A 13470-nucleotide genomic window follows, 5' to 3' on the forward strand; every position below is an offset into this window, starting at 1 on the left:
CTACACGTTGTATCATTTTATAATCGGTTTTTGACTTACTCAAGCAAAATAATTTTCCTACGTAAACTGAATATTATTCAGTTAGATTAAGTGTTTCAGTTTGCAGGAGCCCCATACTTTAACCAATTTTCCATTAGTTGACATAGAGATTTTTTTCCAATTTTTCCCTGCTAAAATGAATACTGTGATGGATGTTACAGGCAAACATCATAGTGCGCTTACCTCCTCAGGATCCTTAATGTGGAGTAACAGTTTTAAGGATAAATATGTTTAACATTTTGATAACTGCAGCTTAACTCTCCTGAAGAGTCCAATGGTTTACAGACCCACTAAGCTATGGTGCCATTTAGCCTCAATCCCACTGACACTGGATATTGTCAGATTTGAATCTTTAACAATCCAAGAGATGAAAAGATGTGTTAAGTATACTGGGGGGGGGGGGGGGGGTTCAAGTTTTTTAAAATGACCCATAGTAAAAACGTTTTACATTTATTCCATGTACCCCCTTCATATGGATGCATGTGATTTTTTATATAAATACACATACACACACAATAGTCGAAATCCAAGTTTCAACATTTTGGCATGTGATGCATTCTACTAAGTTCTAAGTGTTTTATTTAATTGAAAAAATAGAGGCCTTGACTCCCTGTTTAGGAAAAACCAATGGGTTGGGATCTCTAGTTTGAAAACCACTCTTCTAGGAAAGCTACAAAGTAAATACTCTTATCAAACCAAACAGCACAATAACTTATTTAAAAAATTTTAAAATGTCTTTCTTAAAAAGGAGGCTCACCTTTATGTGTTTTACTCAGACTGTATGTAATACAGTATATCTGCTGTATGGTAAAAGCAGCAGGTATCCATTCTGTGGAAGTGCACGTGTCTAGCCAACATACACAGCAAACAAAGGAAAACATGGAAGCATTAACAGCTTTGAGTAATCCCTTTTATACCCCAGGTTTGCTGTTATCCAAATTTTATTTACTTTTTTGTACTGTAAAAGCTACACAAACTTATAAAAAGTCTATAATTAAGAGTCAGAAAGTTAATAGCAGTTACTTTCGTTTCTGGAATTTCCGTGGCCAGTGTGGCTGTCTGCCCCCTCCCTCCACTGATGCACCTACTCCTAGGAAGCAAGAACCCCCTTGTTGTCCCCAGTCAGCAGTTAGGAACTGCAGTGCAGTGACAACTGTCACCACTCTTTCCCCATTCTTCCCCCTCTGGGGGGGTCCTTCCGTTGCTTCCTTCCATCTGGCCCTGGTACCTGGTAGGACGGACAGCGAGGGCAGCCCACGTGGTACTGCCAGTGGTCCGGGTCGGGCGAGGTAGTAAGCCTCTCCCTCAGTGCCCTAAGCAGGGCCAGCACATTTGGTTGCATCGAACACCAGTCGCGTTACTGCCCAGCTAGTGAAGTGACCGGGCGAGTCTGCCCTGCAGGATGAGAGCCTCCCTCCCCATTACGCTGGATCTGGTATTGTGTGGACTCAAGGTATTTGGCTACAAGCATGTTCTCAGATAAGGAATGGCAAAAGGGATAGACAGGATTACAGAGGACTTTCTGATTCCCTTGAAGGATGATGTGTGATGATAAAGATGAACGGTGTGCCTTGGCCGGGCCTCTCCAGCTTGGGGATAAGCAGCACTGGACTGGGATCGTACGGATGTGAAAATAAAGCAGGTGCTTGGGTGGCAGGGGCTGGGACGTCGTTCCTGGAGCTAGGGTCAGAATCCGGGTGGAGGGCTGTTAGACTCTCGCCTCTCCTTTCTGAGTCCGCAGCCTTCTTGCACTCTGGCTTATAGAACACTTAAGTTTACTCTACGTCAGGCAGAGCTAAGCAAATAAAAAAAAAAAAAATCCCGATTATAAGATGAAAATAAGCAGATTTGTAAAGAGAAATTTATTGCTAAAAATAAAGCAGCTGCAGTTTTTCCCGGGGAATACTGTCGGCACAGGAATGTCCACGACAATGTGTTAATTGTCTCCTTCACTCCCGAACTGCTGTCTTCTTCCACATTTGGAGTCTTAAGTTAAATGATGTGGGACGTGACCCCTTCCTGGTCAGTCTGAAGACTGCGTTGGGCTACACTGTGACAGAGAGTTCAGGTGCTGTAGGTGAGTGTCCGCCAGGGGTTCGTGCGCCAGGAACATGGGTTGGTAAGAGGACACGAAGGGTGTGGGCTGAAGCTCTGGAAGGTCCAAGGATCCTGGAGAAGAACATTCCTTCAGTTCCACTGGCAATCTCAGGGGACTGATCAGATGCATGTAGTACGCCCTTACAATTCCTAAGACCCTTACAAATCTGCCAGCTAAATTTTGCCCTCGTCTGGAAAGACAGGACAGAACTTTTTAAGAAAATTGTGGCCAAAACAGAGTAAGTGACTTGGCTAGGGTTATATGTTAGAGAGTGAGAATTTTAATTCTATTATTTCCAGTCCAGGGCTCTCCCTTTATGACTCAGTGCCAGACTCCCTGATCATTCCACGCTTCTGTGGCCGGGAATCCACTGACCATAGGTGGGACCAAGGCCATGACCTGGTCCCCTTCACTTCATTTGAAATTTTAGTCCTGCACCGTGAACGCTCCCCTGGAGCTCCGTGTGGTCGTATTTAGGTTAGAAAATGAGAAAGCTGAACTTCTCCGGGGGCCCTGCCTTAGCCTGATGGCAGCTGCTCGCTGTGACTGCCACCAGCACTGCCGGAGAACTTGGTGGGGCAGCCCATCCTTGAGCCTGGGACTCTGCCGTTGGGGCGGTGGAAGTTTCTATCACTTACTGGCCAGCTATCTGGATTAGTCAACTCTGGAGAGCAGGGGGCGGCGTAAAAACAATTTTCAAGCCGGAAAGGTAAAATGAAGCTACCTTGCAGGATGGGATCAACATGATCTTCACCAAATGCCTGTCTGTGAAAGGCTTCGAAGCTTATAGTTGGATCATCCTCTGGCAGTCCTTGGGGCGGCGGCCCATCTCCAGGTCTCCACACATCAAATTTCACCCACTGGTAACTGCGAGATCAAAGGGTATCGTTATCAAGAGCTGTCTGTTAGTTGTAACGACCTGTTCTTACTTCCAGATCAGGTATTTCCTCCCATAGATATATCTAAAAATCATATTAACAAAGAAACTAAGAGAAGACAGGTGCCTTTAGGGACATGTCATTCTGAGGACATCCCAACCCTTCTGCTCTCATGGTACTCACAGAAAATGGTAATTCTAGTACAGTGGGGTACTGGCTCCTGCTCACTTGAGGCCAAGGGGACTAATACTGAGGTACGCCGGCTGGGAGCAAGCATGCTTTGCACAAAGCAGCAGCTCAGTAAGTGTAAGAATAAGCAACGCAGTAACTGTTGGCTTAGGTCCCTGACCCACTCATCACAGGACTTCTCTCAAGGGAATGGATTTGACCACACTTACTTGATGCATTTTCGAGCTCCTGGACAGCTCTGGATCAAGTTGTGAATAGTTGGATGAGAAAACCCAAAAAAGTCAGCTCCACATGGAAGGAGGTTGGGCATTAGTTTTCCCCTAAAAAGGAGAGGGAGGATTTGTAGTTTAAAAGTTTAGAGGGAGATGAGAAAGGTTCAGGAATGGATGTGGGTATGAGTGCAGAGAACAAACTTTCTTGACTTGGATACTCTGGAGAAATCCAAAGGATTTCTGGTAAGAAATCTAAAGGATACAGGAGAGCACTCTATAAATATAGGATTTCCGTACATTTAAAACAAAGTCTCACTCTACAAGTGATCTATTCAGACTGTCTTTGAGTTTCAACTTACATAGCAGCACTTATGGTCTTGAGCAGTTCTGCGTGACAGGCATCTGCAGAAGAGGTGACAATGGCATTCTGAGGGTCATCTTCAGGAACAATTTCAAACTGAGAAAGACCAAAGGGCAATGAGATCAACCATGAAGGAGGAAATAGTAGAAAGACCTATTACTCCTATAACTACTACTTCACTCTAGATCTTGAAGCTGATGTATATGATACTAGAAGGTGGGCACAATTTCCTAGAGGGCTGTTAAAAATTCAGTCCAGGAAAACAAAGTCCTTTGATTGTTTTGGTGCAATACACCTTACTTGACTGCTCTCCACAAGTCAACACTTAATTTGTTACTACCTTTCCTATCCACTTACTTATATCTGTAAGTACAAATGATTTTTATTTTTTATTTTTTATTTATTTTTTATTTATTTATTTATTTATGATAGTCACACAGAGAGAGAGAGAGAGAGAGGCAGAGACATAGGCAGAGGGAGAAGCAGGCTCCATGCACCGGGAGCCCGATGTGGGATTCGATCCCGGGTCTCCAGGATCGCGCCCTGGGCCAAAGGCAGGCGCCAAACCGCTGCGCCACCCAGGGATCCCTATTTTTTATTTTTTAAAAAAGACATTATTTGACAGACAGAGAACACAAGCAGGGAAGTAGAAGGCAGAGGGAGAGGGAGAAGCAGGCTCCCCATGAGCATGCAGCCCGATGTGAGGCTCAATCTCAGGACCTGAGATCATGACCTGAGCAGAAGGCAGACACTAAGTGACTGAGCCAGCCAGGCCCCCCCTACTTTTTTATTTTATTTTATTTTTTTTTATTTATTATAGTCAGAGAGAGAGAGAGAGAGAGAGAGAGAGAGAGAGGCAGAGACACAGGCAGAGGGAGAAGCAGGCTCCATGCACCGGGAGCCTGACGTGGGACTCGATCCCGGGTCTCCAGGATCGCGCCCTGGGCCAAAGGCAGGCGCCAAACCGCTGCGCCACCCAGGGATCCCCTACTTTTTTATTTTAAAGGTTTATTAGAGAGAGAGAGAATCAGTGGGGGGAGAGGCAGAAGGAGAGAGAGAAAGAGAAGCAGACTCCTTGCTGAGGGGCAGCCTGACTCAGGGCTCCATCTCATGACCCTGAGATCATGACCTAAGCCGAAATCAACAGTCGGATACTCAATTGACTGAGCCACCCAGGTGCCCCACAAATGGTATTTTAGAAATATATGAGATCAAATAACATCACGTAATCTTAGGTTAACTCTAATGTTTAGGAGGAACACAGGCCATTTTGTGTGTGTGTGTATGTATATATATATATACATACACACACACACACACAAATATATATAAACCCTTTAATCAAAACTATACTAATACTGAGGAATTTCTGCCAAGGAAGTATTTTTATAACATATATTTTCTAGCCATCTTAATTCCTTGACCAGTTTTCTGCAAGTTTAATGAATTTTTGTGAAGAAAATATTTCTGTAACAAGTTCTATTTAGCCAATTAAGTTCCTTGACTAGTGATCTATAAAGTTTGGTTAAACAGTATCCATTTTCCCAAAGAAAAATACAGATGGCTAACAGACATGAAAAGATGCTCAATATCACTCATCATTTAGGGACATACAAGTCAAAACTACAATAAGATATCACTTTACACCCGTCAGGATAGCTTTTAAAATTAACAACACAGGAAACAACAGAAAACAGTACAGAGTTTCTTCAAAAAGTTAAAAAAAAAAAAAAAAAAAAAAAAAAAAGAACTACCCTGTGACCCAGCAATTACACTACTAGGTATTCACACAAAGGATACAAAACAGTGATTTAAAGGTATAAATACACTGATATTTATAGCAGCATTATCTCCAATAGCCAAATTATGGAAAGAGCCTAAATGTCCAGAGACTGATGGATAAAGAAAAAGAATAAACTCTTGCCATTTGCAATGACATGGACAGAGCTACAATGTATCCTACTAAGTGAAATAAGTCAGAGAAAGACAAATAACATGATTTCACTCATACCTGGAATTTAAGAAATAGAACAGATGAACACAGGGTGAAATAAAGAAAGGCAAATCATAGAACCGACTCTTAACTAGAGGGAACAAAGAGGGCTGCTAGAGGGATGCAGGCAAGGGGTGGGCTAGATGGGGGATGGGGAGTCAGAGGGCGCACTTGTGAGGAGCACTGGGTACTTCATGGAACTGATGAATCACTACATTCTACTCCTGAAACTAACATCACACTGTATGTTAACTGAAATTTAAATTAAAACTTAAGAAAAACCAAAGGAAAACCAAAACAGTATTTTTTAAAAAATGTTTACTTTAACCAAATTATTCCAAACAGAATTAATTTCTTTTCTGTATATTTTCAATCATGTGCATTATTAATCATTTTTTAGAATCCCAAATCTAGTCTCCTGAGTATGGTTTTTGCGGCTGTTAGTTTTCTTCTGCAGTTTTCACTTCAATTTTACTGTGTCAAATCTTAGAGCTCTTTCTTTCTTTTTTAAAGATTTTATTTATTTATTCATGAGAGACACACAGAAAGAGAGAATGGCAGAGACACAGGCAGAGGGAGAAGCCTGAACAGGACTCGATCCCAGGACCTCTGGATCATGCCCTGAGCCAAAGGCAGACACTCAACCACTGAGCCACCCAGGTGTCCCTTTAGAGCTCTTTAAGTTTTGTCAATAATCATTATCTTGTGAGTTTTAGTCAGCAGTTTTGTTACTTCAACCAAAGACCTACCCTGCAAATTGAAGACACTTAATGGTTTGTGTCTACTTCTCAGCCATGCATGAAAAAAACACAGACAGTTTTCTTTGGTTATTCCAGGGCTGCTCTCTTTTTTGGTATTGGTCACTTTGATGCCAATCTTTTATACTGTATGCACTATACTATTTTGCACAAAGAGCAAATAAAAGGCCACAATCTACTATTTTGGTCTTGGAGAGCTTTCCCTGTTTGTATGTATAACTCTACTTCATTCTTTTAACTGCTACATAATATACACGAGGTGGATAAATCTTAATTTTTATCTATTCTCCTACTGATGCATATTTCAGCTATTCCTATTTTCTTGCCATTGCATACATGCCATTATGTACAGTTAAGTTATATAACTTATATATTAACTCTTTTACTAGCATTTGCACATTTCTCTAGGAAATACTTGAATACTTAGCAGTATTCTGGGTCAAAGGACACACATATTAAATTTGTCAGTATTCCCCACTTGCCTTCCAAAAGACTGAAAATTTTCACTTGTACTAATGCATACTTGTTTTCCTATATCCTGGCCAACACTAAATATTATGAATCTCTCTCTTGTTTGCCTAGGAGAAAAATAGAACCTTTAGAAAAAAAAAGATTTTATTTATTTACTCATGAGAGACACAGAGAGAGAGGCAGAGACATAGGCAGAGGGAGAAGCAGGCCTCATGCAAAGAGCCTGATGTGGGACTCGATCGCAGGACTCTGGGATCACACCCTGAGCCAAAGGCGGAGGCTCAACTGCTAAGCCACCCAGGCGTCCCCAAATAGGGCCTTTTTATTTATATTTCCCTAATTGTTAATGAGGTCTGTTCTTACCAACCATATGCACCGTTTCTATGAAATACCTGTTCTGATTGTTTTTTTTGCATTTTACCAGAGGAACACTTTATCTGGATATTAATCCACAGTTATATATTTTCTTCCTGTTTTTTTTTTGCTTGAGTTTTAATTTATCAGGTCTTTTGTCATTCATTATATTTTTAATGGTCAAATATGTTACTATTTTCCTTTATGATGTCTACATTTCATGCCCTACTAAAGAAAAGCTTTCACCTCACTTTAAGATTATAAAAATATTTTTCTATATTTCTGTTAACATATAGTATGAAACATTCTATAAAGCTAAAGTAATTAAAAGTCCTGTTAGCATTTATAGAGATGAAAAAGAATCATCTGGAAGCATACTGAAATATTATATGCATTATATGTACACTAGAGATTACTTCATGTTAGTTGGAAAAAGAAAGAACTAAATTTCATGATGTACCTGAAAATAATGTCTAGAGAGGTTAATAAGCTTTAAAAATAAAAGGGGGGGAAACTTAAAATCCCACAAACTTTTCTTTTCAGAAATATTTCAGCAGTTTGTCTTTGAGGAAATTAAGAATCAGCTTGTCAGTATCCATTACAATCTTATTAGAATTTTGATTACATTTGCAGTGAATTTATAAATTTGTTATAAATATGGGCTATTGCTACAAGAAGTCTTTCTGTTAGAATACTTTCTAAACAGAACTCCTGCAGTGGCCAGGTCATCTAAACAGTCACCTGCATCTAACAACGCTCTAACCAGGAGAGGCAAGCTGTAGTATTATCCACATGCATCAGGCTGACTCTCAGCTTCTGCTCAAAGGTTCCCCTCCTTGCCTTTACTTCCTTCCACCCAACTTTCTGGTGATCTGTAACATCAGACATTGAAGCCTGGAGCTTTGAAAATGGTCTATTTTTTTCCTAATGATCAGAGGTGATGGGTGGGGAAAATGAGCTGCCTTGAATTGGTAGCAGTGGGAAGGATGAACAAAGGTATTTAACAAAACTAAGGTTTACATCTTCCAGGTCCTTAAGAGCGTGTGCAACCAGAAACCAATAGGTACACCCCCATCTTTGCTACTCCCATCCTGGTCCTCTGAAATGGCAGAGTATCAAATTAGTCTTTCCTGTATATAGGCTTGTTTAGCCTCACACAGTTACCATAGCAACAGTACAAGCAGCAGGGTTCAAAGGAAAGGTCGTCACTATGAGAGCCAGACAGATATAGATCCGAATACCAGCTCAAGCACTTATTAGCAAATGTCTGATTTAGAGCTAATCGCTTTTCTGCATTTTGGGGTTACTCAAATGGTGACTGTACGGTATGTGCTTAAGTGTCAAAACAGGTAATACCCGTAAGTGGCTGTCACAGGGAAGGTTCTCAAAAAAAAAAACCCAAAAAACAAAAAACCCCCCAAAAACAAAAAAACAAAGAAAAGAAAAACAGTGGTCATAAGGAGCAGGTACCTGAGGCTGCATGCCACCATCCTTGATCTGACAGGTATACAGACACTTTTGGTCTGGGCACTTCACGCTGGCATATATTCGAGTACTGCAGTAGCCCACAGGGTAGATAGCGCTCTCATCATGGAAGCCAGGTCGGTCGGTGATGATCTAGAAGAGAGATTCCCCGAATCTGCGACTAAGGTCGCTGGAGAATTCAGAAGTCCAGTGTACTGTGTGTAGTAGCCCTTGAGACCATTTTGGGGTTGCAAAGAATGACCTGAATCACAGAGAGAAAGTGTGTAGGCTGGGCAGTAGACAAAACTGACCTGGTTTCCTAGGGACTGGAGGTTTTCTGGGGTTGGTCTGGATCAGCAAGGGACTCCGGCTAATGGGAACGGGGAGGGAAGGCTCAACCCCATTCCCGTATTTCTGATTCTCCTCTCTATGTATCGCTGGTCTCACTCACCTCCCCCAGGCTATATACTGTTAGACCCCCCAGTCCGATGGGGAACACAGGCCGTCCTGAGGGATCCAGGGCAATGGGCTGAACCAGCTTGCGAGCACCTCCCTCCATTTTCTTTTTCTTGGATGTTTTCTTCAGAACTGAAACGCAAATCTGGGGTCACCCACTTTAGGTCCCTCCCAATGCTCAGGGGAAGGGAAAAATTGACACGTGAATGCTAAGAGCCATAAGCCAATCCTGGTTCTATATACTCCCTGAATGGGCATAGGGGGCTTTTCCCCAAAAGCCCAGAGTATCTAACCCACCCACCTGGCAGTGGCTAATTTTAACATTAGTGCTGAGGACCTAAAAGGCTTGCACTTTTTAAGGCCTCTTACTTTATTTAACAGATCATAAATTTCCCAAGCCATCTGTGTGCTCAAGAGGCCACCTAGCCCATTTCCCTGCCTCTAGGAAAGACTGAACTGAAGGCATCCCAAAGACCTGGAAGTGTGGGAGCAGGGGGGAGGCCCTTACCCTGCCCTCTTCATATTTAGCCAGGTCTGTCTAAAATTCCTTCACCCAAAGTAGCTCTGATATACTTGCTTTCTGAGGGCTGGGAGGGCTGCTTAAGGACCAGATGAGAGTTTGAGTATATCTGTGGTCATGTTAGTACCAGTTCTTTGCCAACAGTCATTGGGCCACTGGGGCAACTGATATCCTCTCCCCAAGGTACCTTCCAGTTTGTTGTTCTCTTTGCCTTTTTCTTTTTTCTCCTTCTTGGATTTCTTTCCAAATGGTTCCTCAGCCCCAGTGCTGGGCCCAGAAATGGACCCAGTTCCCTGTATAGTTCCCACAGTGCTGGCCACACCATAAGTCAGGGGCAAACTGGAGCTGTGGGAAGGAGCTGCAGCCTGTACTTCCCCTTCAGTTAGAGCCTGAAGCTGGAGGAGCTTCTTTAGCAAATACCTGAGGTTGGGAAGGAAAAGGAGCAGAGTTATGAACTTCTGTTTGATATCAGTTCAATATTTTACTCAAGTGCTGGAAAAGCCAGAATTATACACAAAGATTATCACACTCATAAAAATAAAGTTCTTCTTGGACCCAGGGAATAATGAAGCTCCAGAGGACAATATGTCAAGGAGCCATACAGAGGACTGTAGCTTATCTCTCTTGCATCTAGAGTGTTCCTCTACCTGGATGTTGAAAGGTGTTATGCTTCCAAAAGGTACATACCATGACCTGCTTATGTATATATTTTATATACAGACTGTGGTCTGCATAGAGTAGTACATACTGAGTATTTATGGAATGAGAGGCAGTTTCTTTTATCCCTTCTCTTTTATAATTGAAGAGTTATAAGAAGATAGCCTATTAGATAAGGCAAGAGGGTCATGTCAGAAAGATGAACAGAGGAGCTGTCTCATCCCCAGGGTCCAACATGACTTGGGTAAATGGGAGCCAGTACCAGCGGTTGTGAGTTTCTCTGTACTTGATCAGTAGCCAATGGGTCCTATAATGCACAAAAATTCTACTGGAAAAAATTTCCAAAACAGTAACACTGTATCAATCACTGAAAATGTGATTTTGAACACAAAATGAAGGCAGCTCACCGTCTTTCTTCTTTTGCTTTAAGAAATTTTTCCTCAAGACGAGCAATTTCATCACAAATAGCAGCATTTTCCTTTAAGAAAAATTTTTGCATAAAATCACATAAAAAGAATAAAAGACCAAAGTATTATGCTAGGAAGAGAAGCTGTATTTCTTTTCTTTTCTTTTTCTTTTTTTTTGAGAGCTCAAATGAGATCGGCGGGGGGTGTGTGGGGAAAGGGGCTGTGAGAGAGGGAAAGAACAGAGGATCCTAAACAGGCTCCACGCCCAGTGAGGAGTCCAACACTGAGCTCAATCTCACCACCTTGAGCTCAAGAGTCTGATGCTTAACCAACTGAGCCACCCAGGCACGCCAAGAGGAGCTATAATTCAAACCAAAATAGTCTATATTGCTGGGTGAGCTACTCTACCTTGCAGACAAACTTTTAAAAAAATGTACAGGTAAAGGTAGAGTCAAGTTCCACTATGGGCAGGGTAATTATATAACTTACTAAAACTGGGACATGTCTGAATGAAAACGGGATGCTGGTAGTTATTTTGCCAGTACAGTGTAGTAGAACTAGGGTTGCCCTAGGCAAACCAAGACATATGATCACCCTAATTAGGGTAGCCTTTGGCAGAGAAAAGGGCATACTGCTTAAGTTTAATCCTTCCAAATATGAGAAATGTCCATTCCCAAGCGCCTTGACTCTTGGGGAGCTCACAAAACCAATGTAACCCAAAGCATCTCACGCTACATGGACCTTGAAGAGTAGAGCTGGGCAGAACAAAATCAACTGTAATATGCAATATTTTTAAACTTCGTAATCTACTCATGGGTACTCAAGAATCATCTGTCTTTCTGATGCAATCTGTTTGCCAAGCATGAGCTGTAAAGGACACACTGTCCTCTGGATGTTCCCCAGGGGAGACCTCGCACTCTGAATGTTCAAAGAGGCACCCCCTTCTCTCCACAAAGCCTGCTTCGAGTACTGGATGGAACCAACCTCCTTCTGGTAACCTAGACTTTAGGTACCGCTGACATGTAGGGAGGGCATAAAAGAAAGGGAATGGCCAATGAAGTATCAAGTCCTCTTCATTCTACTTCCTTCATTTCTCTCCAGAGCGCACTGCAAGTGCTAAATGATTGCTTCTGGAAAGAATGTTTTAATTTCCAAACCTTCCCTTAGGCTTCCCCCAAAAAAGCTGAGAGAAATGTTGAAGCTTTTGGTGGAGAGGAGAGGGTAAGGTGGGGGATTCAGACGTGGGAAGCGCGACTGAGGACTCGGTTCCCGACTTCCCAGCCCGGAGGCAGGCCTGGGCGAGCCGGGATAAACCGTGACACGGACCGGGGCCTGCAGGCCAGCTCGCTCGGTCGGTAAACTCAGTGCCTCTACAACAGAAGAACAAGCAAAGACACTAGAGAGACTCAAGGTATTAAAAGGTGGCGGGGGTGGGGTGGGGGTAAATGACTGGAAAGCTTCCCGGGCCTGCTTGGGGCAGGGGTCAGTTGTGTGTATTCAGGGTGCCTGGGAATAAGCTGTGTAGTGGAAGTGGTAGAGAACCGGGGCCAGTGATCGGGGCAAATCATCTCTTTGGGTTTCAGTGCCTCCCTCTAGGGTCCTCTTGAGAATCCAACGCCTTTCCCAGAGTGTTGCGGTCAGAGAGACAAGGACCGCCAAGTCCCCGGCACGTCCTCGGGGTGCCGAGCACTCCACCTTCCTCACTTCAATCTTCACCAACTCCGAAAGGCAGGCAGCGGGCTCGGAAACGACCTAAGGCGTCCGGGGACGCCCGGCGGGCGAGACAGAGCGGGTGTGCGCAAGCCGACCCCGCGGTGCCCGCCGCCCCGCCCGGGGAGCGCCGTGCGGAGACCCGTCGCGAGGGAGAGGAGTGTCGAGGCGGACAAGCGCCGAGCGGCGGTCAGACTCACAAACACGGTGGCTTTGGCCGCTTTGCGCAGCCGCAGGTACTTGAGCCGGTACTTCTCGTTCTGGCTCTTCTTCGGGAGCTTTTTCATCCTGGCCTTGCTGGACGGCAGCGGGGCGCGCGGCGAGGAGGCCGGGCCGCCCAGCAGGCTCATGGTCCGGCCCCGCTACGGGGCCTCCCGGGCGCGGCCGGCATCGGCTCCCAGGCCGAGGAACGCCGGCTTCGTCTCGTCGGGGCTGCCGGGACCCGGCCTCCCAGGGATCTAGCCTTCCAGAACGTTCCCGAGGCGGACGGCGGCACCAAAGCTCCGTCCGCCGCCCTCGGCCCCGGGGCCTCCCCGCACTTCCGCGTCGGGGAGGAAGTGAGCCCTTCCCGGAAGTGATGTAAGGGCGCCGCGGATAACTTCCGGGGCGGCGAGCCTGGGTTGGTCGCGGCTGCGAGCGTCTCGGCGGAGGGGCGGCTCTGTGCCTTCCCGGCCCGGGTGTGTGTGTGGAGGGGGCGCCGCGAACCCCGCGGTCTCGCCGGCGCGGGCGTCTCACGCGCTCGGTCCCGCAAGGGCCACACCCGGACCGCGGGGCTTCCCGGTGCAGTCCGCTCCTGAAAGGTTTCCTGAGAGCCGATTAGGCCGTGGTTTTACCAGAATGGAAAAAATAAAAGGCTTCTGCTCCTTCAGGTCAGACGCTAATAGGAAAGACAAGATCTAACCA

At 44.6% G+C, this 13470-nt stretch overlaps 1 protein-coding gene across 1 annotated transcript; it reads right to left on the minus strand.

Annotated features, from left to right (window-relative positions):
- Positions 1–1886: 1886 nt before the first annotated feature.
- On the minus strand, positions 1887–13123 carry TBRG1 (transforming growth factor beta regulator 1). Its single transcript, XM_041771357.1, has 9 exons — positions 12768–13123; positions 10858–10928; positions 9981–10213; positions 9269–9405; positions 8824–8970; positions 3776–3873; positions 3414–3524; positions 2862–3004; positions 1887–2208 (listed from the first exon to the last, which is right to left on the minus strand). Exons 1-9 carry the CDS (start codon positions 12915–12917, stop codon positions 2063–2065), a joined length of 1236 nt encoding a protein of 411 aa, XP_041627291.1. The 5' UTR covers positions 12918–13123; the 3' UTR covers positions 1887–2062.
- Positions 13124–13470: the final 347 nt, after the last annotated feature.

This window comes from Vulpes lagopus, chromosome 10 (genome assembly GCF_018345385.1).
Source record: "Vulpes lagopus strain Blue_001 chromosome 10, ASM1834538v1, whole genome shotgun sequence".
Classification (NCBI taxonomy): Eukaryota; Metazoa; Chordata; class Mammalia; order Carnivora; family Canidae; genus Vulpes; species Vulpes lagopus.

Coding starts and splice junctions, on each gene's coding strand:
- TBRG1 (XM_041771357.1), bottom strand. CDS start 12,917: ATGAGCCTGCTGGGCGGCCCGGCCTCCTCGCCGCGCGCCCCGCTGCCG. Junction 3,525..3,775: donor AAGACCATAAGTGCTGCTAT/GTAAGTTGAAAC, acceptor TCTCCTTTTTAG/GGGAAAACTAATGCCCAACC. Junction 3,005..3,413: donor GGAGCTCGAAAATGCATCAA/GTAAGTGTGGTC, acceptor TTGATCTCGCAG/TTACCAGTGGGTGAAATTTG.